The sequence below is a fragment of the Cygnus olor genome, chromosome 29, assembly GCF_009769625.2.
Source record: "Cygnus olor isolate bCygOlo1 chromosome 29, bCygOlo1.pri.v2, whole genome shotgun sequence".
Taxonomy (NCBI): Eukaryota; Metazoa; Chordata; class Aves; order Anseriformes; family Anatidae; genus Cygnus; species Cygnus olor.
Genome location: NC_049197.1, coordinates 1,362,528 through 1,385,882, shown reverse-complemented (window position 1 = coordinate 1,385,882; position 23,355 = coordinate 1,362,528). Strand labels below are relative to the sequence as shown.

Here is a 23,355-nt window from a genome sequence, read left to right as displayed (position 1 = left end):
ACAAAAAAAGGGGGGGGGGGGGGGGGGGGCAGTGAAGGAGGGGGGCCGAAGAGGAAAAAAAAATCCTAATATTAAAAAAGAATTGTATAAACATGGCGACAGACGAGAGCATTTGCACTCGTCACAAAAATGCAACGCATTCCTGGTTGTTTGCAGAAAATTTACAGCTAAGCAATAAAAGTTTACGACTGAATCACAAGTTGGATTGGCCACAGGAAGTCATGTGGACTCCATCCATGAACGTGAACTTTTTATTGTGGTTTCTCTTATGACTCTTTCGCAGTAGTCTTTCCTTTAACAGTCCAAGCAGTGCCAGGGGTAGGATGGTATTTTTCCCCCCCTTAATTATTAGCGTGATGATGATTATTATTTTTTTTTCCAAAAAAAATCTAGATTTTTTTCCCCCCTCTCTCCTTGGGGTTGGAATTCTTGGTTGCTTTGGGCATTTTGGCATTAATGAGTTTACTGCTGCGTCTGGTTGCCGCCTCCTATTCCCCACCCCTAGGGGCAAAACGCAATGCATTTCCTTTGCAGGATGCGATGATGAGGGGGCACAAGCAGTTGTAAATACCTTTTTTTTTTTTTTTAGGGGAAAAAAAAAAAAAGAGAGAGAGAGGGAGATTCCTCCTTAAGCTTCCCCCATCCCTTTGCCCAACCAGAGAAGAACTGTTTGGCTTTTGTTTCCATCTTTCTTTTTTTTTTCCCCTCTTTTTTTTTTCCTTTTTTTTTTTTTTTTTTTTAATGTTTCTGTGGAGCTGAGCTGCAAGCGTCAGTGGAACAGAAAGAGAGAGAGACAGAAAGAGAGAGAGAGAGAGAGAGAGAGGGAGAGGGGGAGACAGGAGCCTCTGGTAAGTGTTCCCTTATTGGTTAAAATGTGTAACTAATGATCCATAGCCCGGGTGTTAAGGATAATGATGCATCGTGGTGCGAGCGAGGGGAAGGCGAGGGGTGTAGCTTGGATATGAGGGAAAGCTGCTGCGGGTCGGCAGAAATGCAGTTAATTCGGGGAAAAAAGGGTTTGCTGCTGCTGATGTCATATTCGGGGTGCGGGAGGCAGGTCGGGGAGCCGGCTGCGGGGCTGGGGGAAAAAAAAAAGAAGGGGGGGGGGGGAATGTGGAAGGGGGGTGGCCGGGGGCTGGGGGTGCGCTGGAGCAGGGGGAGGAAAAAAATCTGTGTCTAGAAATACGCAAAAATTCATCCGCTTAACTTTTTCCTTAAAAAAATTAAATAAATAATAATAATAAGGGGTGGGGGGAGACGCATGCGCGGAGGGGCCGGCCCGGCGCAGCCCGGGTGGGTCGTCCAAGGCTGGGGTAGTGCCATATTTAATGAGCTGCGCTCCTAATTGTGTGCACAAGGCTCGGCCTTGCACGCCCATTCCCCCCCCCCCCCGCAACCCCCCCCCCAGTGGCCAGGGCCAGCAGCCGCGGCCTGCTCCTCTTCTGCGGGGCTGTGAGCTTCATTACCGGGCCGATAATTAATATTAAGAGCTGGCTGATCAACAAAAACATCTCTGCACCCCAAGGCTCATCCTTTTATTCGCTTTATTTTTGCAACCTCGCGGCTTTCGGGTGTAAAGTTCTCCGGGAGGGGTGCTGAGCATTTATTTGATTGAATCCCCCACCACCACCTTGCAAGGAGCAATTGCTACCAGCTCCCTGTCGTGAAATAATAATAATAGCAATAATAATAATAACAAGTTTCAGGAGCGCTCTGGTTTTCCTGCGAAGTGGTTAACACGGTGTTGGCTTTTCGGTTTTATTTGCATGCAGGTCCCTCCCCTCTCTCCCTTATTTCTCTCTTTCCCCCCCCCGGCAGCGACTTGAATTCAGGTTTAAGGCGTGAGATTTAAAGGGTGACCCTTCCCCTGCTAACCTCCCCACCTACCTCTCCATCCACCTCCCTCCCCACCTACCCATCCATCATCTAATCTTATCTATCTCCGTGTATATACCGGTGCCGTGTAAGCAGATATATAACGTAGTGACTTCATTTCCTCTCGAGGTTGTCTCTCTTTTTTTTTTTTTGTCTTGATGAATTCTCCTTGTTCAAAAATATATATATATATATATTATAATAATAAATAATAAAAAGCAGCTCGTGTGTGTGCAGAGATTTGCTGCTGGGGATGGCAGCGCTGTGTGTGCACGTATAGGGCTGGACAGACAGATGTACACATATATAGGGGCGGACAACAAATAAACGATAAAGCCTGACATTGTTGTGCGGTGGGGGGGGGAGGGGGAGGCGATTTTTTGGGCTTATTGTAAGCGATTTTGGGGGTTCGCCGTGGCGGCAGGGGCAGGGGCACTGCTGGAGCTGCTGGGAGAAAGGGGAAGCCTGCAGGACGCTGGCTCCTCACTTTCTGCCTGGCTGCCTTTTTTTTTTTTTTGGTGGTTTTTAAATAAAAATGGCCTCCCTTATTTTAATTTCCAGCGTACGTTCGCAGAAGTTAATTAGCGAAAGTGGTTGCTGAAGTTCTCGGGTGGTTTCTGGTTGAGGTGTGCTGAGAGTGTTTGAAAAAGAAGTTTGGTGGGGTGGAAAAAAAAAAAAAGACAAGTTGCAAAAGTTCCGGATCAGCCTTTCTGTTCTCTTCCCTTTTCTTCTGAGAAATCTGGTAAATCCTTGCGCCTGCCTTTGGGGCTGGAAATTATCGGCTTCTCGGGGGTTGCCCGGAGCAAAACCAACCGCAGTTCTCCCCTAAAAATAAATATTTTTATTTTAGCTTTGCAGAGGCAACTCGCGTTTCCCCGATTTTTTTTTTTCTTTTTCTTCCATAAATAAATAGATGGTTTGGGGATGGGACGCGAAAAAAAAAAATCAGGGAAAGAGACAATTTTGCCTTCGTTTTGTTCGCAGGGGAAAAAAAAAAAAAAAAATACAACAACAAACCCGTTGTGTGAAGGCTCTGCCTCTAACGCTGCTAGTCGTAAAGACATTTTATGAGCAAACAATGAGTGTTTATTGGAACCACATGATTACAGAAATGGGATCTTTTATTGTTTTCAGACCAAATCCGTCTGCTCCCTCTGGCCGGCCCCGGCCGCTCGCTCGCTCCCCGCTTCCGTGAGGCCTGGAAGCCTCCCCAAAAACAATTTTAAATGTATTGATTTTCGGTTTCCCCTGACATATTGTCATCCTTCATATACCCGTAATGCCGAGAAACATTTTAGGACGTAGAGCAGGAATAACGGAATGATTTATACTCTTCGAGTTGTGTTTTTTTTTTTTTTTTCTTCTTCTTCTTCCCAGACTAAACCAGAGGAAATAAATTGTGTCTCGTATCTCTAACATCAGTGCTCGGGAGGGATTATAGGAAAATTGCCACGTGTTATTGACATGGACTTGCAGGGAAATAATAGCTTTTCGACAGATGTAGTCGGTAGGGGAAAAAAAAAAAGAAAAAAGGCAGGATCGTGGAGAAATTTAAAAATGGAAATTCCGCTGTCCCCAAAAGCTTCCTCATTTATTTATAGGGGCGTTTTACACCGAAATACTGCCTGCGAACCAATTCGCCTCCGAAGGACGTAAATCCCAGCCGCGTAGGAGCAGGGATTGACATTTTACTTGAAAGAGTCGCAGCCCTGCGGGACGCGATCTGCCCCACGCGTGGGCGCTTATCTCGGCTGGCACCCAAGGGCACCAAATTCAGGACCGCAGAGCTCCAGCGTGGGGTTGCTTCATTGTGCCAAAGCCGCCGTTTTGTCAGAGCCTGGAAAACCTGGCACTACAAAGAGCCGCTGATAACCAGGCGATTTCCCAACTTGTCGTGTGAAGGAATTCGGCTCGGGGAACGAATCAAAGAAAAACCCACCAGAAATAATAGATGAGCTCGTGCCAAACCACCGCTGGCGTTAGGTGCGAGCGGTGAACGTGGTCGTGTCCGGATCGATTTTCTACGGGCTCCGTATCTCAGGAGCTATTGCACGATTAAATGTTATTTTTGGCCGTGTTTCTGCCCGGCGCTTTGTGCACCAAAGACTTTCGAGGGGGAAATTTGCGGAGCTGGGCTTGGGGAGGAGAAGGATAAAAAAGCGAGGCTCGGAGCGATTAAAAAAAATATTGATGGGTCAGAGTGATAAAAAAATTCGTCATAGAGGAGAAATTGGGCTTTGGGCAAAGATGATGCGTAGCATTGGGGATCAAGGTTTTTCTTTTTGGCGGAGAGATTTGGAGATCTTGTTACTGGTGTTGGCGGGGCTGTAATCCCTGCAGCTCGCGCTCTCAGGGAAAAAAAAAATGGAGAAGAAGGGGAAAAAAACCACAACAGTTGTGATTTTCAGTGTTTGTGCTTGAGGTCAGGGCTAACAGAAAAAGGCCTTTCCCTTCGGGTTTGGGTTCGCCGGGAGAGAAAGTGTGGGCTCGGGTTTGGGCGGAAAAGCAAGGAAATCGGGGCAGGGCGCCCCAAAGTGTTTTACAGCAGCGCGGTGACCTCCAGCCGGGGGTGCAAGGGGAAATCGGGGGGGTGGGAGCAGGGGAAAGGAGGCGAGAAGCAGCCCCGTCTCCCTCCCCCTCCTCCCCAGACACAAACACAATAAAAGGCAGAAGTCCCCGAAATTGCGGGTGTCTGGACGCAGTCTGCAGAGGACACGCTGCTCCCGCTGCCTTTGTCGCATGGGGACACACCTTGCTGTAAAAGGCTTTGTCCCTAGACTAAAGACCCAAGACTTCAATGGGGGGCGGAGAGGAAACCCAGAAAAAAAAAAAGAAAAAAAAAAAGAAAAAAAAAAAGGAGGGGGAGAGAGCAATGCGGAAAAAAAAAAAAAAAAAGAGAGAGAGAGAGAGAGAGAAAAAGCACACAAAAACCCCACGACCCCCCCAGATTCGTCCTCCAGCCAAAGTCCTCGCCCCGGAGCTGGGGATGCGGGGGCACGGGGCTATTGTCCCACAGGTATTGCCCCCCCTTTGCCCCCCTTCCCCCCCCCCCCCCCCCCCCGGGAGTGTTTAAATTTCTGCACGTTTTTGTTTACTTGTTTTGTATACTGCCACCAAGTGACAGAAACTTGCAATCCAGCAATTTTGCAATTTGGTGCCTTTTTTTTTTTTTTTTTTTCCTCCCCCCTCTTTCCGTTTGTGTAAAAGTGGGGGGGGGGAGACACAACACCGGGGGTGGGCGACAGAGGATCAGACGGGGAGGGGAGAGGAAAAATAACCCTGCTCCGCTGGGAGAGGGTGCAAACGTCTGCAAAACGTTATCCCGCCATAAAACCCCACTTTGCAAAGAAGTTTTAGTCCCTTTAACATTGAGGCGTGTGTGTCCCCCCCCGGCCCCCTCCTCGCCCGTCCATAAACCCTCGCCTGAGCTGAACCAAACTTCCTAAAGTTTCTCAAAGCCATTCGAAACTCTTCGGTTGCACTTTCTGCTAATTCGAGAGTTTTTTTCTTTTTTTTTCTTTTTTTTTTTTTTTTTTGTTCCTAAGCGCCTTTCGTTCCGTGTTACCGTGTTTTAAATCATTCCAATGTACGCGAACTCATAAAAATAGATAAGGCATGTCAACTCAGGAACGGTATTTTCCCCCTGAAAATATGAGTGTATTTAAGCAAATCCTGAAATATTAAATTGTTGCTCGATTAAAGACGATGTAAATGTATAAATTCGCCAAAGTACTCAAGAGGTTGTCTCCAAATATATAGTTTAATTCTGCCTAAGTGATCGCCTCTAAAAAAAAAACATCATTAAGGCAACTATTATTGTTTCCTGAATTATTATTTTTTTTCTTGCGACCTATGATTAAATTTCTGCCTTCATATCTGCAAAGAATAAAGTGTAAAACTGCCTATAGTTAATGACAACAATTTTTCACTGCTGAGTTATCCTTGCAGAACGTAATAACATCGTACTCCTTTTTATTTTTAATCTGTACACCGAGCATAAGCAATCGCGTTGGTACATGTATGTACGTATGTTTACATGTAGGTGCACACACATATGCAGCAAAATAGCGTTTTGGGGGGATTTTACGCCACCAAGTATTGTCCGTGACGAGCGTGACGTCAGGAGTGCCACTGTCCTTTTCATTTTTGCCATTTTAATTTTTCCAGCGAGATTTTAGGGAATGTTTCCAGTCCGTCGCGAAAAGCAACACCCAAAGGAAACCAACAACAACCAAAAAAAATCAGATTTTTTTTCCCTGCTGCAACGCCCCGCTCGGGACACTGCTACCTGCGGGCACGCCGTGACGCCATCCCACCCCTCCGCCCGGCAAAATTGGGGCAAAAAAAGACATTTCCGTGCATGAGGCCGAAGGGAAAAAAAAAAAAAAAAAATCCACCCACTCGCCCGCACTTTTAGCGGAGGAGCCAGCAGGAATGTTTCGCAGCCGCCAGCCACTTCCCTGTAAACAATGCACCACTCAGCGATTTCACATCTCCTAAAATATTGGGGCTTTCTCGCTTTTTTTGGCTCCCCTTCCTAGCGCTGGAGACACTTCTCGAGCTTTTGGCGTGGAGCTGCAGCGCCCGGGGTTTTTGCCCCCGCGTTTGCGGGAGCCCCCCGGCCGGGCTCGGTTTCGGTGCTGCCTCCTTTGGATGGGCCGGGGGTCGCCAATGGATCTGGGGAAAGGAGAAGAAAAATGAAATAAATCAATCCCGCAGATTAGGCAGAATATTTCAGAAAGAAAAGCCTCCTCCGCCCGTCGCAATATCGACGCGGAGAAAATACAAATAAACGCTTAAAAGTGTCAGAAAGTGCTTTCAAGGCTCGGCAGAATGAAGGGATAAATTTCAGAAGTAGGAACACATTAATTTCTCTTCCCCACACACCTCCCAGCTTCCTGTTTAGGAGACATGTGTTTTGACAATTTCCAGAATTCTGCCTTTTTTCTTTCTTTTTTTTTTTTTTTCACCCCATTCCTTTCCCTGGAAATGTGTGCAGGGAATGAGGGCTTTTGCAGGCGAGGAGAAAAGCCCGGCTCCAGGGTATTTCCCCACTATTATTTTTATTATCATTGTTATTATATATATATATATATATTTTTTTTTTTTTTTCCGCGTTGCAACCTGGAGTCGCCCTGAACTTTGCAGGGCGCCCGAAGGGCACACTTTCCTAACCCAACTCTGAGAATAAAACCAGGACAACAACAACACGTTTAAGGCCATTTCCCACCGCCACGCAGCAAAAAATCAATAGGAAAAGGCGAAGGCAAAGAACTGCCTCGTCTGGGAACCCCATCCGCGGGGCGGTGAATGCTCCCTTCTTTATCTACCTAGGGCGAAACTGGGTGTTGCGGAGCTTTGCATTAAAAAAATCGCGGAAACGGCGCTGTTTTCTTTTTATTTTTTATTTTTCTTTTTTATTTATTTTTTATTTATTTATTTTTAACCCGTCTTCTTGGAAAGATATGGGTGGCGGTGGGGGAAAATGGGTGTTTTCTCTAATTATGGCTCTGTGCATCTTTGTGCGGGAGATGCCTTTTAATTGGCAAATAAACCTCCCAAATAGGCCACCCTCTTCAAATCGCGCTGTCTGCAGCGCCGGAGTAAAGTTTAAACAGTCTATCAAGCTCTGAATAGAAGTATTCAGGGGAAGGAGAGATTTCATCTTCTTCTCCTTCTCTCTCTCTCTCTTTTTTTTTTTTTTTTTTTTAATCAAGAGCTGCCCAGACTCTGACTCCGAGGTTGTAATTACAGAGAGCAGAGAATAGACACGGCTCCAAAACAATGCGAGCCATTTCAGGCTGGGGGAGAGGTAGCCCGTGGCGAATATGCTCCACATAAACCTCCAGGAGTTTGTTGTTGTTATCGTGGTGCCCTTTTTATTTTGTTGTTCTTTTTCTTTTTTTTTTTTTTTTTTTTTTTTTTTTAGGCGTTATTTACAGCAAAAGCAATATTTGACTAGGAAAGCCCTGTTGTAAAGAGCAGGAATAAATTCCCAGCGAAAGACCCAAATAAATAATTAGGACTCACGTGTGCCATAAATGTCAAGTTAAAAAAAAAAGGGGGGGGGGGAAGCAAAGGGAAGGGGGGGAAGGAAGAGATAACATATACAAGGTGAAATCAGTTTAAATAAAAAGGCTTTTAATGGCATCACTTGTATTTACCTCTAAGAGCTTCAAGTATTTAATCAGATGTGAGCACGCAGCCTTATGGCCAGATGTCAGTGGCGTGTACGCGCGTGTGCGCCTTGCACACTCAGGGCTGTGGGCACATCTGGGGGGGGGGACATCGCCCCTCTGCAGCACAGGGGTGCCCCCCCCGCCCGCCCGCATCTCAAAAAGAGGCGTTTTGCAAGCACTTGGCATAACAACCCCCCCACACGCACCCTGCTTGTACCATTGGGATTCTTTTTTTGCTCCGGAGAGGGGGGGGCACGTTGGGGCTCGGTGGCCCCGGCGTGTCCCGGTCCCCGGGCATGGCATGGCCGCGGGGGGGGGGGGGGGGACGGACCCGGCTGCTCCCCAGGCCGGGCTCGGACCCAAGTGGTCAACGTGGCTGGAACAAAACAGCAAATCCCACCCAGCCCCTCTTCAAACAAACAACCCGCGGCTCGCAGGGCTGCGCAGAATGCGAGCCTGACAGTAGCGGTTTATTAAGGCTGTAGGCTGTTTAAGGAGGGAGGGGGGGACACCGATTTGGATTTGTTTCCTTTCAGTAATTACTGAGGGATAGAAAACACATGTGTTGGGCTTGCATTTTTTTGAAGCCTTTTTCTAAATCAGTTCATCAATTCGCTAATTATAGCTGGGAGGGGGGAGGAAATCTCCCGACACATATTTTTTCTTTCTCCCCCCCCCCTCCTTTCCCTCTCCCCTCCCTCTCTGTGTGAACATCAGAGTGGGGAGAAGGGGGAAAAAAAGGGGGGAATATGGCTTATGAGTGGTGAATGTTATTTCAGATTTCTATGGGCGCTTTTCTTTTCTGGGAACAAAGAGCAACTCCTATTAAAGAGCTACTCGAAGACTTGTACATATTTCTACTGCTGTGTAGCACTTTTAATAAAACATCTGTTCTTGCTTCTGCTGATGAGTTTACATAATTGTTTGCAGACCAATTTAACCAGAAAGCGCCCCACATATTCCCTGTACATGTTTTCATGGGGGAAAAAATAAATACCTTTTTGGTAGTGACATATCTTGATGAAATACTTTCGAGAAATCCCCAAACTGCTAGCAAATATCAATGGGAAAAAAATATCCAGTGCATTCAAAACGTGAGACTGAGGAATTGCAGTGAGCAAAACATACTTTAATGTTGCCTCATTTGTATTTGCAGGAGCTTTTTGGGGTGGCTGTGCTTTTTTTTTTTTTTTTTTTTTTTTTTTTCTTCCTACCCTCTCCTCTCTGTGTCTCTCTTTTCTACCCAGAAACCTGATTTTTAACGTGGGGAGAGGATTCTATTTTAAGTTTCTTTACGGCAGCTGGTTTCTGTTCACTATAAATCGACCAGACTTTTAAGACTTGCCCTCTGTTTAGAGAAGTAATAAAACACTTAACTTTCTCGACTCCTAGTCACACGGTTATCACACAGGTCTCGGATACAACAGCCCCCGAGCACCTATACAAAAAAAAAAAAAAAAAAAAAAAGAAAAAAAAAGTGGGGGGGGAAGCAAAAGCAAAAAGCAAATAAAAGAATAATAATAATTAAAAAAGCAGCCCAGAGGGTGTCCTTCCAGCACCAGACTTTCCTCCAAACTTTGGCAAGGTTGGCGTCATTATAAATGCCCTTCCATAGGTGAAACTCCCCACGTGAATCTGCCCTAGCAAAGGTCCAACCCATAGAGCTGGAGCTACTTTTAATTTACTCGCCAAATTGCATTGGGCTGTAAGCAATACATAAGGTAAGACAACACGCCAATAACTGCAAAGCCCTCATTCATCCATCTATCCGGCCAGTCCATTTGTTGGACCCTGCAACAATTTAATATCTGGAAGCAGCTTTCAGGGTTAGCGTTGGTTTCCAAAGTAACCATGCCCTGAAAGGACTGGGTTCAGAGATGTGCCCATGGCTAACAATATTTGCAGCACAGCCCTGGCTCTCCAGATATGTCCAGCTGAGAGTGCCTCTGGCTTGCGGGGGGGGGGGGGGGGGGGGAAGCAGAAGGCGGAAAAAGCCCTCTGTAATTGCATTTCTGTGCTACTTTCTCTATTTTCTCCAGTTTGTTGGATTCCATAAATTCCCGGGTAGGCTCTGCCAGAGGGCTGGGGGAAAGGGGAAAGGAAGAGGAGGGGAACGAAAGCAAACTGAAGTTCGCTTTTTTGGGGAAAACGCCTGTAAATCTTCCCCATGTCCATGAGTCTTATATCTGTACTAGGCTGGCTACAAGTTGGGCAGCCTAAGGTAAAGTCAGGCTGCGCTCCCTAACAAGGTACATGTGCTAAATAACATGGTGCATACTTGCAGCTATCTCCTTCTTTTGGTTAGAAACTTTATTTTTTCCCCTAGTGACACTCAGGGGAAGCCTTAACGTTATAGAAGATGAATACACGAGCTTTTTTTTTTCAGTTGTAGTCTCGTTTATGGTTTTATTGCTACCATTGATTACTTTGCTTTGTTACACAGAGGAAAAAGAGCATAAAATCCGTTGGCATCCGGGTTCCTGTTATAGCTGGGGGAAAAATATACAGCCCCCCCCAACCCTTCTTTGTCAGCTAAAATCTTTTAGATATACATCGCTAAAAGGAATTAAGTCCATTGATTGAGAACAGGACAAACAAATGCTCTCAGTTTCGAATTTGAGTGTGCACCTAGAAACTCTCCTGTCAGCAGCCCCACGCACCCTTACATTTAAAATAAAAATGTGGACACGAAGGAGGTTAAAAAAAAAAAAAAAAAGAGAGGAGGCCAGGGTTTCCCCGCCATAATTGAATTTTTAAATAGGAAGCCACCAGAATGATAAAGATACCTTGCAATATTTACAGATCAGCAGGTATGTTTTACATTTAAGGGGCAATTTATGGCTCTAGATTGAAATTAAAATTAGATTAGCTGTCTTCATTTCAATTAGTTCTAGGTGCAATCTACCCAGAGAAGATGTAATATAATCCCCTCTTTCATCTAACTAAATATTTGCAATAGAAGTTTCCCAATCAGTTGTAAATATCTGAAACTATAAATTTCTGCAAACATAAACACGAGGTTGCATCCCCAGCCCAGGCTCCCAATTGCTCTCAATTACGGATAGAAGTGCTCTTTTTTGTTGTTGTTGTTGTAGTTGCTGTTGAAAATGTAAATATCCTCTAGCATTGCCACACGTTGAAAATTAGCAGGGAAACGTGCAGGAGAGAAATGTCAAACTGCACTGGAGGAGAAACCTAACTTCCAGGCTAACCTGAGTTCGCAATGTTGTGTGTTTCTTGTCTGTCTTTTCTTTTTTTCCCCTCCCAAAGACATACTTTAGGAATGCTCTGAAACACGTTATCAATTCAGAAGTCGCCATGTTTTCCCCCCTCTCTTTATGTAATATTTTCTCATCAAGAACACAACCATTTGATTCCATAATATTGACCAATGCTACATGAGAACAAGACAAAAAAAAAAAAAACGGGATAATTTATGGCTTAATATTCTGTGGACATCTGAGATTTATTACTGTGAATTCTGAGCTATTTTATTACAAGATATTAAGCAAACATTTCTTTAAAAAAAAATCAAAAAGAAGGGAAAAAAAAAAAAACACAACACAACGCACGGTGCCTCCAAACCCCAGTGTCCATGGGGCAGAAAAAGGGGGGGTGTGGGGAGAGAAAAGTTGAGGCTGGGTTGGGAAATTTGCACCAGCTCCCACTTGGCCGCAGCTGCCTCCGGGGCAGGACCCAGCGATGGCTCCGGGAGCGCCGCCACCCCCCGGCCCCCCCCGGGCTCCCCGGGGCTGCTTGGGGGGTTTTGGGGGTGCAGGACTTACTTTCAATGCACACTTAGTTTCAACTAGGGAATCAACAGAAGCAAAAGCAATTTTTCCCTTTTTGACACCCGCCTCCCCATTGGCTCCCCCCGGGTCAGCTGACTTTGTCATTTTGTCTGTCCTGGAGCAGAGCCTTCCCTATAACAATCTAGTTCAGACTACAAACTGGAGACAGAAATAAATATTAAAGAAATCACACAGCCAGGTATAGAGGACGATATGAATTCCTATTTTACAAACCCATCTTTATCCTGCCATCTAACCAGTGGCCAAGAGGTGCTTCCCAACGTAGCCCTCAATTCAACTGCCTATGACCCTGTCAGGCATTTTTCTACTTATGGAGCAGCCGTTGCTCAAAACCGGATTTATTCTTCTCCTTTTTATTCACCGCAAGATAATGTTGTGTTTAGCTCCAGCCGAGGACCTTATGACTATGGATCTAATGCTTTTTACCAAGAAAAAGACATGCTTTCTAGCTGCAGGCAAAATTCTATGGGACATAATACACAGACATCAATCGCACAGGATTTTACCAGTGACCAAAACAGGAACACTTCGCAAGAACAAAAAACTAGCATTCAAATATACCCATGGATGCAGCGTATGAACTCCCACAGTGGTAAGTTTTACAGCTCGGAGATATAAATTAAATAAACTGAACCATCTTTACGACCTTCTCCCTAGCAGAACAGGCTGAGCGACTTTTTATGGCCCCATAAAAACAATAATATAGCTCCTTCACAGTTGCAGCTACAGGCCTTTTATTTGTTAAGTTGTTGCAAGCAAATATGGCTTGTTATGCTCTTTCTAATTAAAAGACTTCGAGAGTGTAAAATATCTATAATAAAGTGCAGCGAGCTCTGCTCGGGAGTTAAGCACAAAATATTACTGGGGTAAAATAAGTTTTAATGATGGGGGCGGAAAGTGCGGTTGTGCTCCCCGCAGGACGAGGGGCACTTTGCCCCCCCCCGCCCCCCCAAGCAACCCCAAATTGGCTGGAAAAGGAGAGAAATGGTGGAGGGAGGGGGGGGGGTTAAAAATGAATAATGAATAGTAAAAAGGGAAAAAAAAGATAAGGGAAAAATAAATAAATAAAGGGGAAATAAATAAAGGGAAATAAATAAAAAGGGGGGAAATGAGTGAAAAGGGAAATAAATAAAAAAGGGGAAATAAGTGGAAGGGGAAATAAGTAAGAAGGAAAATAAGTAAAAAGGGGAAATAAGTAAAAAGCAAAAAAGTACAAAAATAAGAAGTAGAAAGGAAAAGAAGTAAAAGAAATATAAGTACAGAAATATAAGTAAAAAAAGAAAAATAAGTAAAAAATGAAAAAATAAGTAAAAAATTAAAACATAAGTGAAAAAGGAAAACATAAGTGAAAAAGGAAAACATAAGTGAAAAGGGATAAATAGGTGAAAAGGGAAAAATAAGTGAAAAGAGAAAAAATAAGTGAAGAGGGAAAAAATAAGTGAAGAGGGAAAGATGAGTGAAAAGGGAAAGATGAGTGACAAGGGAATGATAAGTGAAAAGGGAAAAATAAGTGAAAAGGGAAAAAAATAACTAAAAAAAATAATTAAAAAATAAAGGAAAAAAAAACAAATACAAAAGAGATTTAAAAAAAAAAAAAAAAAGGCAGCATCCCGAGGGAAAACGTGCCAAGGGGGGATGAAAAAGGAGGAAAATGGGGGGGTGCCGGGGAGGGGGCGGCGGGGGGGGGGGGGGGGGCGTGGGGCGGCGCGGGGCTGCGCGGGGGCGGAGGGGCGCGGGCGCTCGCCCCCCGCGCTCACGATTTTTAGTCTGTTTTGTCTCGGCTCCCCTAGGAGTGGGCTACGGGGCCGACCGCCGGCGGGGCCGCCAGATTTATTCCCGTTACCAGACGCTGGAGCTGGAGAAGGAATTTCACTTCAACCGCTACCTGACGCGGCGGCGGCGCATCGAGATCGCCAACGCGCTCTGCCTGACGGAGCGGCAGATCAAAATCTGGTTCCAGAACCGGCGGATGAAGTGGAAAAAGGAGAGCAACTTGAGCTCGACCCTCTCCGGGGCGGGCGGTGGGGCAGCCGCAGCCGCCGCCGATAGCTTGGCCAAGGAGGAGAAGCGAGAAGAGACAGAGGAGGAGAAGCAGAAGGAGTGAAAAGGGACGCCCCCCCCCCCCCCCGCCCCACACCCCTTCCGATCCCCCCCCCCCCCCCCAAAAAAATAAGAATACCCCCCCTCCCCCCCTATTTATCACTGGCACAATGTTTGGCTACGGTTAAAAAAAAAAAAGAAAAAAAAAAAGAAAAAAAAATAATTATTCTTATAAAAGAAGAATAATGGGGGGAATTATATAAAAAAAAAAAAGGCTAATGTGGAAATGTGGAACCCCCCCAGCGCTCCCCCCACACACTTCAGAACTCCCCGCTCTCTTCAGTGCCCCCCCTTCCCCCCGCACACACATCGCCTATTTATCTCACTCGGAATAAGACTGTTTCCAACCGCACACTTATCCTCTCCCCCCCAACCTTCAAGCCCCCCCTCCTCCACCTTCTGCCCCCCCCCCCCCCAAATTGGGCTTGCGAGAGGCACGGCCCTGGAGACGGCCTCAGCCCCCCCCGCCCCCCGCTTCCCCTTCCGCCAGCCACACGAGTTTCTCCTCCCATGGTGAAAAATCTGAATCCCTGCGAAAGCTCCTTCCACGTAAATATAGCATTTCCGAGAGTACCCTACTTGTATTTAAGCAGATACCTGGGCTCATCACTGCATACTACAAACTGTGACAGTTTCTGTGTGAATATTTTTAACTGTGTTTGTGGTACCTGTATTTATATTTATGTTTAGCACTGTAATGTTCCACGGTATAAAGTGAATGGAGTTCTATAGCAGTAGAAGAGAAAAGAAAAAAAAAAAATCTTGTGTTACACCCTCTCATGTATAAAGGTCATGTCCAGAGGACTATGTTGAGTATTTAATAAAAACTGAATATTATTTTTAAAGTTTATAGAATGGCCTCTGAGCTTCAGTTGAAACCTTTCATGTTGATAACAGCCTGTTAGAAAGTTCACTTATCTTCTGTGTGTTGTTCCTGAAAATCAGCTCCCTCTCCCCTTTTTCTCCCTCCTTCATACCTCTCTCATTCAAGAGTATTCCAAAAAAAAAAGGGGGAAAAAATACATTTTGCTTTGTCTCCTTGAATTGGTCTTGTTACTGTATTGTTCGGTGGCATCAGGAATCTATGCCATACCTCTCGCTTCATGATTAAAATGGATTTCCAAAGTTCAAAACAGTATATATTTCTTATTGCAACCTCCTCAGTCAAATACCAGCTCCAAGGTTTTGATTCTTTTTATTACCATTGTTATTATTTTGATTTAATTCGACCTCTCCAAAGCTGAGAATCTGCCAGCTCTGCGGAAGGACCCACTTCCCCTCAGCCCTATCTCGACCCAATAAACCTTTCCAGGGAGGGGGGAGTCACTTTTATCCAGAAACTCATCCTTGGGAGAGCGGAAATTGTCGATATAACGCTATGAAACAAACCCTGCTGATGGGAGTGCTGTGGATTGCAGGCTCGGATAATGTATTACGAAGGCTGGATAAGAAACTGCATTTTCTCTCCTCTTTGTCAGTGCTCCCCTATTTGCTCGGCTGTTCACTAGGTAGCACTCAGCCGGGGCTAACACTGCCCTGGAAGCTGCTTAGTCCCCTTCAAGTTTTTTTATGAAACAACCAGGATTCGGTGTTAAGTGACCATTACCAGGAAAAAAATAAATAAATAAAAGGGACAAGAAGGAAAAAAAAAAGGAAAAAAAAAAGGAAAAAAAAAAAAGCCTGGGGAAGATTTTTCAGCCCATCCTTTGCTCGTCTCCAGCCTGGAATGTGCAGGCGATTTTTGAAAGGCGCAGGAAAGACGAAAAAAATCTGTCTTAAAACGAAACAAAACAAGCAAACACCACCACCAACCACAAGCCAAGAACGTTTTGCAAGAGGGTAGCGACCTGGACAGGGAGCAGGAGGCTCCCTGGGTGTAAACCATTTTGAATTTCAAAAAAAAAAAAAAAAAGAAAAAAAAAAAGGACAAAACCATACGTATACCCACCACCACACATATATAATTCAGCGTCTACAGAGAGAAGGAAGGCAATATGCAACAGCCAGCGCATTGAAGGCATTATCTAGGTATTGGATGGATACCGAATAGAAAGAAATGTGCTCAGGTCTGTAATGCGGTGCCCGGAGCCGCAGCAGGCTGGGGGGGCTCGGTGCTGCTCGTCTCCCACCGCACACACACCCTGCTCCAGTGCAGAAAGGAGGGCTGGAAAGTCAGATTTGGAGGCATTTATTTCCCTCGCAGTGCCCTTTGAAGAGAGGGCTGGTTTCTCAGCGAGCAGCAGGCAAGATCCAGGCTTCTGCCAGCAATAAATTGCAGGGGGAAAGGTAACAGGAATGTAAACTTTGGCGCATTGGAGGAGCTACATGCGAGGAGCAGCCCGTGCATAGCGCTAAGGAGCTTCCCCGACCGCCACCACTCCCAAAAACTGCAAAAAAAAAAAAAAAAAAAAAAAAAAGCAACGGGGAAAGTGCTTCCTTCCACCCAGCCAGCAAAAAAAAATACGCCAAGATTTATTACGCGGAGCCAACGCGCTGCTGCGAGCTCGCACCCACTCAAAACCGAGCCTTTCCCACGAGATGCGATTTGGGGATGCGCGCAAGGCGGAGGAAATAATAATAGTAATAATTAAAAAAAAAAAAAAAAGGGAAAAAAAATAAAAACGTGGGAACGGAGGGATGTGGGGGGGGGCGCGGAGCTGCGCGGGGGGGTGCGGAGCGGCGGTGCGGTGCCGGGGCAGGGCGCTAGGTGCCGCTGCCGCCTCGCCGTCCCGCGGCGCGCTCCCCCGCGCACCCCCCGCGCACCCCCGCGCCTTCCGCGGCGCTTCGCGGGCGCCCATCAATAACCCGCCCGGGGTCATCAAGGCAAATTGATGACTGGCCGGCTCCTTCACGTGACGCCACTTAAATATCCCATATTTGGGCAGAGCATATAGGGGGAAAAGAAAGAAGAATCCCCACCTATAAATTCTGCACTTTAGGAGGAACAAAACGGGCCCCCCCCCACCCCCCCCACCCCTGAACTTCAAAGGGCCACAAATCACCCCAATCAAAGCGGTTGCACAAAAAAAAAAAAAAAAAAAAAAAAAAAGGCAAAAAAAAAAAAATCCCCCCCTCCCCAAATTTTTCCCCCCCCTTTTTTTTTTTTTTCCCCTCCTCCGCCATGAGTTCTTACGTCGCCAATTCGTTTTATAAGCAAAGTCCCAATGTTCCTGCCTATGCCATGCAAAGTTATGGAAATTATGGAAGTGTGCCTGAGGTTCAGTCATCCAGGTACTGCTACAGTGGCTTGGATCTAAGCATCACATTCCCCTCCTCTGGGGCTGCCAACTCTCTGAGCGGCTTGGACATGTCTGCAGCCCCCCGAGCTAACCCCGAGCGACCTTCCTGCACGGTCATGGGTTCTTCAGGGCATCCTTTAGCCAGAGACGACCAGGCACCTCTAAACCCCGGAATTTACAGTCAGAAGACTGCTAACACGGCGCTGGAAGAGAGATCTAAGAGCTCTGGCGAAATCAAAGCTGAGCCCGTGCAAACAGCACAACAAGGAGGACCACAACTGCAGCAGCAACAACCTCCACAAATTTACCCGTGGATGACCAAACTACACATGAGCCATGGTAAAACTTTCACTTCTTGATTTTGTTTCACAGGATTTGCCTTGGTTTTATAGGCCATACGGGGCAAATAATAAAAAACCTGAGGTCGTAAATTTTACGACTAAGGCATCAATTGCTCGTAAAACTGTCCACTAAAAGGCTTAGAGGCTATATACGCCCAAATTTATGACAGCATAATTGGATCATAGAAACAAAACGTGTATAAAAGGCAATATTCCATTTTTTTGGGAAGGGGGGGTTAAAAATAACTTGAAATACACATGTTCTTTTAGGGTGAGCTTTAAAAAAAGACATCAGAAGCGAAGGTGGAGGGAGGGAAGCATGGGCAGAATTTTCCCCTCCACCTTCCCAGGGCTGAGGAAAAGAAAGGCGAGAGCCCCAAGAAAAGATATTTCCCTCCTTTGTACACTTCCTTATTGTCTGAGAGGAAACAGGTTCACTTCTGGCTAATCTACATGCGTTTGATCTGTGCCTTGGAAGGAAGGGGGGGACTTGGGGCTGAAGGTGTTGGGGAATGAAGGATTTCAGGCTCCTGCACTCCCAGCCTCCCTGCGTGACCAAAGCCCAAGTGCCCGAAGTGCCCCAGCAAACTTCTCTGTATCCCGCTGTTGTACCCCGATTTTATCCTTAACAAATAAAAAAATTAAACAAAATAAAAAATACAAAAATAAATCTCTCCAGAATCGGTTTGGCTTTTCATGTGGTGTCTTGCGTTTTCCAGAAACGGATGGCAAACGGTCCCGGACCAGCTACACCCGCTACCAAACTCTGGAACTGGAGAAAGAATTTCATTTTAACAGATACCTCACCCGGCGGAGGCGCATTGAGATAGCCAACAACCTGTGCTTGAACGAGAGACAGATCAAAATATGGTTTCAAAACCGGAGGATGAAGTGGAAGAAAGATTCCAAGTTGAAAAGCAAAGAGGCTCTTTAGGTGGGCTCGCAGGAGATGGGGGTCCAGCTCTTTCCACGAGTTCTGGTGTAAGCTACCTTGAGGAAACTTTTATTTCGGGGTGGGGAGGGAGGGAGATGCTGAATGGACTCTGGTCCGTACCCTCACAAATCCGTCAGACAAAGGAGATCTCTTGTTAGTATGCAAAAACCCGCTGTTAGCTTCATGCAAAATTTAGTGTGTCGCTCTTTAGGTTGTTACTAAGTGTCCTAACCTGTGCGCTCTTTGGGGAAAAAAATCACCGTGAGGTTGCTCGAAAAAAAAAAAAAAAAAGAAAGAAAAAAAAGGCTAAAAAAATATAAATCCGCAGGGTGGCTGGGTCCTGATCCGTCAGCTCTAAAAATCGCAATATTCATAGGAAAAAAATAATAAAAAAAAAAAAAATCAGAGAGCTGGCGAAGGAAGAAAAGAACAAAAAACCCAGAGCCAAACGCCAAGCCTGAAGTCCCAGCCTCCTCTTTGCCCTCTGCTCGCCCTTCTGGGGGAAGGAAATGGCTGGTGTGTGTTGGGGGGGGGGGGGTGAGCCCCCATCTGCCTGCCGGGATGCTCGGGCAGGACCCCCCCCCGCTCTGCTCCCTGAAGTCGGAAGGAAAATGTTGACCCTGGCTGCGGCTCGGCAAAGCCCCACCGCTGCCTCCCTGCACTTGTCCTCAGCCCCCCGCAAAGCCCCGCAGAGGGGCCGGGGGGGTCCCCGGGGGGGCTTTTCGTGGCACTCGGATGGCGTTATTTTATTATTATTTGCATATAAAAGAAATGAATAGACCGGGAGACACCGGCTTGCGCGGACCCTCCGAAATCTCCGAGCAGGAGAGTGCAGCATGGGAGGTGGGGGAGGGAGAAATAGCCTCTGGACTTAATATTATTGTGTATTTATTTGTTGCGTAATTAATGTAGATTTGCTAAATGCTAAGATATATATTAAAAGGCCAAGGCGAACCCAGATTTGTACATCTTTGTCTAAATTCAGTCCATTGCAGTAACTTTTTTTTTTTCTTTTATTCCGCAATAATGTACTCGGTATATTTATTGGTTGCCGTTTTCTGTGCGAGAGGACCATGAAACTTATATTTTGTCATATGGAATAAACAGTAAATAACCCAAAAAGTTGGCGTGCCGGGCAGATGCCTTTCTGTGCTCCTTCCCCGTCTCGGAGCAGCTTTCGGCTCCTCCTGCTACTTTGGCAAAGTATTGATTCTTTATATTGCTTTTTTCCTTTTTTTTTTTTTTTCCCCTATTTTTTAAAAGCAGTTTTCGGGAGAGCAGAGGGTGGAGGGGTGCTTTAGCGCAGAATGTCCTCCCCTTCCCCGGAAAATGTACGTGCTGCTCTTCCTATTTCCCAGAGCTGTATTGGGAAGGGGGGAATGTTTTTTATATTTTTTTTTTTAGTGTTTAGCTCCTGTCTGGGGGCCTTTATGGACGTGCCCGGTGAGCTGCTCATGACCCAGCTCGGGCTTGTTTTTTTTTTATTATTTTTTTCTCTCGGGCTTTTCCTTCCAGGCTGGTGTCCTCGGCTGGCAGATGGCATTTTAATAGGAATATCGGTTTAAAATTACCCTCTCTCTTTCTCTCCCCCACCCCTTTCCCCCTTCCTCCCTCCTCTTCTCTCCCCAAATGTGTAGTCGGGGGGAAAGGATTTTGCCCAAAGTCTCGCAGCCGGTGCCTCTCTCCGCAGGTTGGGCAGCACCTGGACTCGGCGAGGAGGTCCCAGTGCCTAACTGGAGGTGATTGGGATGGGCTTGGGGGGCGGTCTGGCGGGTGGGGGGGCTCCAGGCCCTGTTGTGTCCGTCCCCCCCCAGCCAGGAGAGAGGCTTTGCTTGCAGGGGTGCTCTGGGGAAAGGGGGGGGCTGCACCCCCCAGAGCCCCTGTGCTGGGCCCAGGGCTGATGGAGGTGCTGGGGTCAGGGCTGGGGGCTGCTCCTCTCCTCGCTTCCCTGCTGCTCTGCCCCCAGACACCTTTTCCTTGGCTTTTTAAAATATTTGGAAGTATATTTGCTCTCTGCTAACGCGGAGGGCCTAATGCGGAACACATGGGCTCTGCTCCCGGGGTGGAAACACGCGTTGCAGCGGGCGTGCGCATCCGTCCCGGAGGCTCACACTTGGCTCCATATGGACTTCTCCAACCCTACAGCCATATGGCATAGGCGCGGGGCTGCGAAAATTGTTTGTGTAGGGTCTCCCCGAGCCTCTCCACGTGCTCGCCGCCCGCGGGCGCGTACGGCGGGCGCAAAAACCCTCTAGAGCCGCTCGTGCACCGCGGCGAGGTGCGCGCACACGTCTATACGTCTGCGGGAATATTTGCATAGAGCTGCACCTATATTTCGCAGGCACATGGCTCCGTGCACCCAGACACACACAAACACACACACACACACACGCAGGGTCACTCCTCTTGTGTCTTGCGAGCTCTTTACAGGAGAAACAAATGCTTGGAGAAGCCAATAAGCTCCATAAAACTTTATAGGATTTCCTTTACACAGCGGAAACAATGGAACAATTTCCTGAACCTGCAAACAAAAGTTTCTTCCAGCAGCAGCTCCGGCTGCCTTTACGGGTACAATTAGCACAGCGTGCTCAAGTGGGGAATCTCTCGCTATTATACGAGGCGTCCCGAGCCTGGAGGGCTTTCCTTTCTATCTCTCTCTCTAGTTTTTGCATTTATTTATGATTTGTGGACGTTGCGTTCTGGTTATTTGGCGAGTTGCGTGCCGCAAAGAATGCTCGCGCAAGCCCGGCGACATTTAATTTTCCTGTCATTTAACAGTCAGGCGAAAATCCCGATTTTTTGCTGTCCCAACTGTCATTTTGCCGTCCGTTTGGAGTGAAATACTGCAAAGCCAAGCAGCGCTCGCCTTGCACATTTATTTGCTGCCTGAGCCAGTTTTCGCTCACCACTGGGGCTCCCTGACTTGGGGCCTGGGGTGATTGCAGCGAGGCTGGTAGGGCTCGTAGCGATTCCAATCATTTCCTTTTAGGATTTTATTTTTTACCCATGCTGTGTAAATCTATTGACTGGTTGTTCAGGCACAAAAGCCTCTTGGCGTGTACTGGTAATTGCTCATTATTCCGTTCTATTTTCTCTTAAACAATGTATTACCCTCACTCTCACCGGTATTATTGCGCCGTCTCTTGATTATTATTTGTATTCTGATTACATTTCGTACTTTAACAGCGTCTTTTCTCTCCCTTTTTAACCGGGAAGCTGTCAAGGCGTCTTGGTTTTGTCAAGGCAAGGGTTAACCATCTCGGAGACCACTCGTGTTTTATCTGCGAGAGCAGTCGAAAATAATCATAGTAATAATAATTAAAAAAACCCAACCCTAAGACTTAAAAATTCAAACTTTCGGATTTCCACCCTGCGGAGCGGAGGCAGTTACTTATGATTAATTATTCGCTCATCCTGCCCTGGGGAGGGGGGCGAGGGGGCCCGGGGGGCTCTTTGGACCCCTCGTCCCTCTCTTCTTTAGGGGTATTTTGCTCGGGACTGGTTGATGGTTGGTGGATGTCGTTGCTGGTGCTGTCTTGAAGAGATTTGCCTTTTATTTCCCCTCTCGGCTGCTCAATCCCTTCCCAAAGACTCTGCCGAACAAGAAGGAAATAGAAAAGGACTTACCTTGCCCCGTCATCCGTGTCAACCCAGTGAGAACTTAAAATGGCCCAAAAACAACAAACAAACCAAAGTTGCATTTTTTTTATATAAATCCAGGACTTTTTTAAAAAAAGCAAAGCTCTTTTACTTTCACCGAGAACATGAGAACATTAGCAGAAATACTCATGGCTTCTATGTGAATTTAGTAGTTTAAAACTTTTGAAGGTTATTTATGTGGATGGCCCTAAGCAAAAGCCCTGAATGGCTCTCAGGGAGCACGTGATGTCATTAAACTAAGTTTTATGGTTTGGGGGAGCTGACAAACCCACAATATATTTACATCATATATAATCTTAACTGTCCACCATCGCAGCTGCTAGAGCTGTTTAATGCTGGGACAGTGGGACAGGCGCTTAGTGCGGAGCGCGGCGGCGGCGGGGCTCCAGGCGGAGCGCGGACCCCGAGCATCCCCCGGCGACCTCCGTAAGTTTTGCCTTGCTCACACTTTTTCCCCGGCTCTCCTTCTATATTATTTATTTATTTATTATTTTATTTGTTGTTATCATTGTTTTTTATTTGGTTCGCAGAATTGCAAACTAAAATTAGCCTCTCCCCCCCCCCCCCCCCCCCCCCCCCCCCTTCTTCCGTGGGAGTTGGGCAGGAATGCGAGCAGTTTTGCAAGGGGCGAGCTGCAGGCGAGCATCTTATCGGGCAGGAATCTCAGCGCCTCTCCCCTCCCCAGGGCTGCTGGAGACGAGATAAGGCCAAAGAGGTCTCTATGGTACTGGTTCAGCAAGCCCCCCCCCCCCCGCCAGCCGGCCCCCCCCGGGCACAGCCCGAAGGTGCGTGGCCCCCAGTTCCCACCCCACCCCCGTGGCGAGGAGTTTGAGCGGATTTCTTCGTGTCTGCGTGGGGTTTGAAAATTTATTCTATTTTTTTATTATTATTATTTTATTCTTTCCTCCCCGTGCGGTGAGAGTTGGGCTTTGCAAAGAGAGGAGGGGAAAGGGGAAAAAAAAAAAAAAAAAAAAAAAAGGAAATTAAAAAAAAAATGCACCCCTGACGAAGTGCATGCGCGGAGGCGGAGGCAGGCGGGAGCGAGGCCGGTGCAGGTGAGCGGAGGCTGGGCCGCTCCCGAGGCTGCTCCGGGGGTGTCCCCGGGCCCCCCCGCTGTGTACCGGCAGGGGAGCAGCTTGGCAGCCGCCGGTTTGTCCCCCGTGGGGTGGCCACGCGTGGGAGGCGGCTGCAACCCCCCCACGTCCGAGTCTGGGG

The 23,355-nt window shown here is 46.9% G+C and overlaps 2 protein-coding genes and 1 long non-coding RNA gene across 5 annotated transcripts; 2 read left to right on the top strand and 1 right to left on the bottom strand.

Moving 5' to 3' along the window:
• The first annotated feature begins 254 nt into the window (after positions 1-254).
• Positions 255-14,004, top strand: HOXC6 (homeobox C6). Of its 3 annotated transcripts, none has more exons than XM_040539385.1 (3): positions 255-848; positions 12,250-12,458; positions 13,657-14,004. In XM_040539385.1, exons 2-3 carry the CDS (start codon positions 12,305-12,307, stop codon positions 13,968-13,970), a joined length of 468 nt encoding a protein of 155 aa, XP_040395319.1. In that variant the 5' UTR covers positions 255-848; positions 12,250-12,304; the 3' UTR covers positions 13,971-14,004. The 3 variants fall into 3 exon arrangements, with proteins under 3 accessions (XP_040395319.1, XP_040395318.1, XP_040395317.1); XM_040539384.1 differs by having other exon boundaries at positions 12,234-12,458; XM_040539383.1 differs by lacking the exon at positions 255-848 and having other exon boundaries at positions 9,566-12,458.
• Positions 7,805-22,985, bottom strand: LOC121061071. The gene is made up of 2 exons (XR_005814966.1): positions 22,108-22,985; positions 7,805-9,492 (listed from the first exon to the last, which is right to left on the bottom strand). It is a non-coding gene; the product is annotated as an uncharacterized LOC121061071 (long non-coding RNA).
• On the top strand, positions 17,039-19,859 carry HOXC5 (homeobox C5). The gene is made up of 2 exons (XM_040539386.1): positions 17,039-17,544; positions 18,266-19,859. Exons 1-2 carry the CDS (start codon positions 17,088-17,090, stop codon positions 18,478-18,480), a joined length of 672 nt encoding a protein of 223 aa, XP_040395320.1. The 5' UTR covers positions 17,039-17,087; the 3' UTR covers positions 18,481-19,859.
• Positions 22,986-23,355: the final 370 nt, after the last annotated feature.

Excerpts from the sequence above, each read along its gene's own strand:
- HOXC6 (XM_040539383.1), top strand. The coding sequence starts at position 12,059 with ATGAATTCCTATTTTACAAACCCATCTTTATCCTGCCATCTAACCAGT. Across the intron at positions 12,459-13,656 it reads GCGTATGAACTCCCACAGTG|GAGTGGGCTACGGGGCCGAC; the intron begins GTAAGTTTTACA and ends CGGCTCCCCTAG.
- HOXC5 (XM_040539386.1), top strand. The coding sequence starts at position 17,088 with ATGAGTTCTTACGTCGCCAATTCGTTTTATAAGCAAAGTCCCAATGTT. Across the intron at positions 17,545-18,265 it reads CAAACTACACATGAGCCATG|AAACGGATGGCAAACGGTCC; the intron begins GTAAAACTTTCA and ends TGCGTTTTCCAG.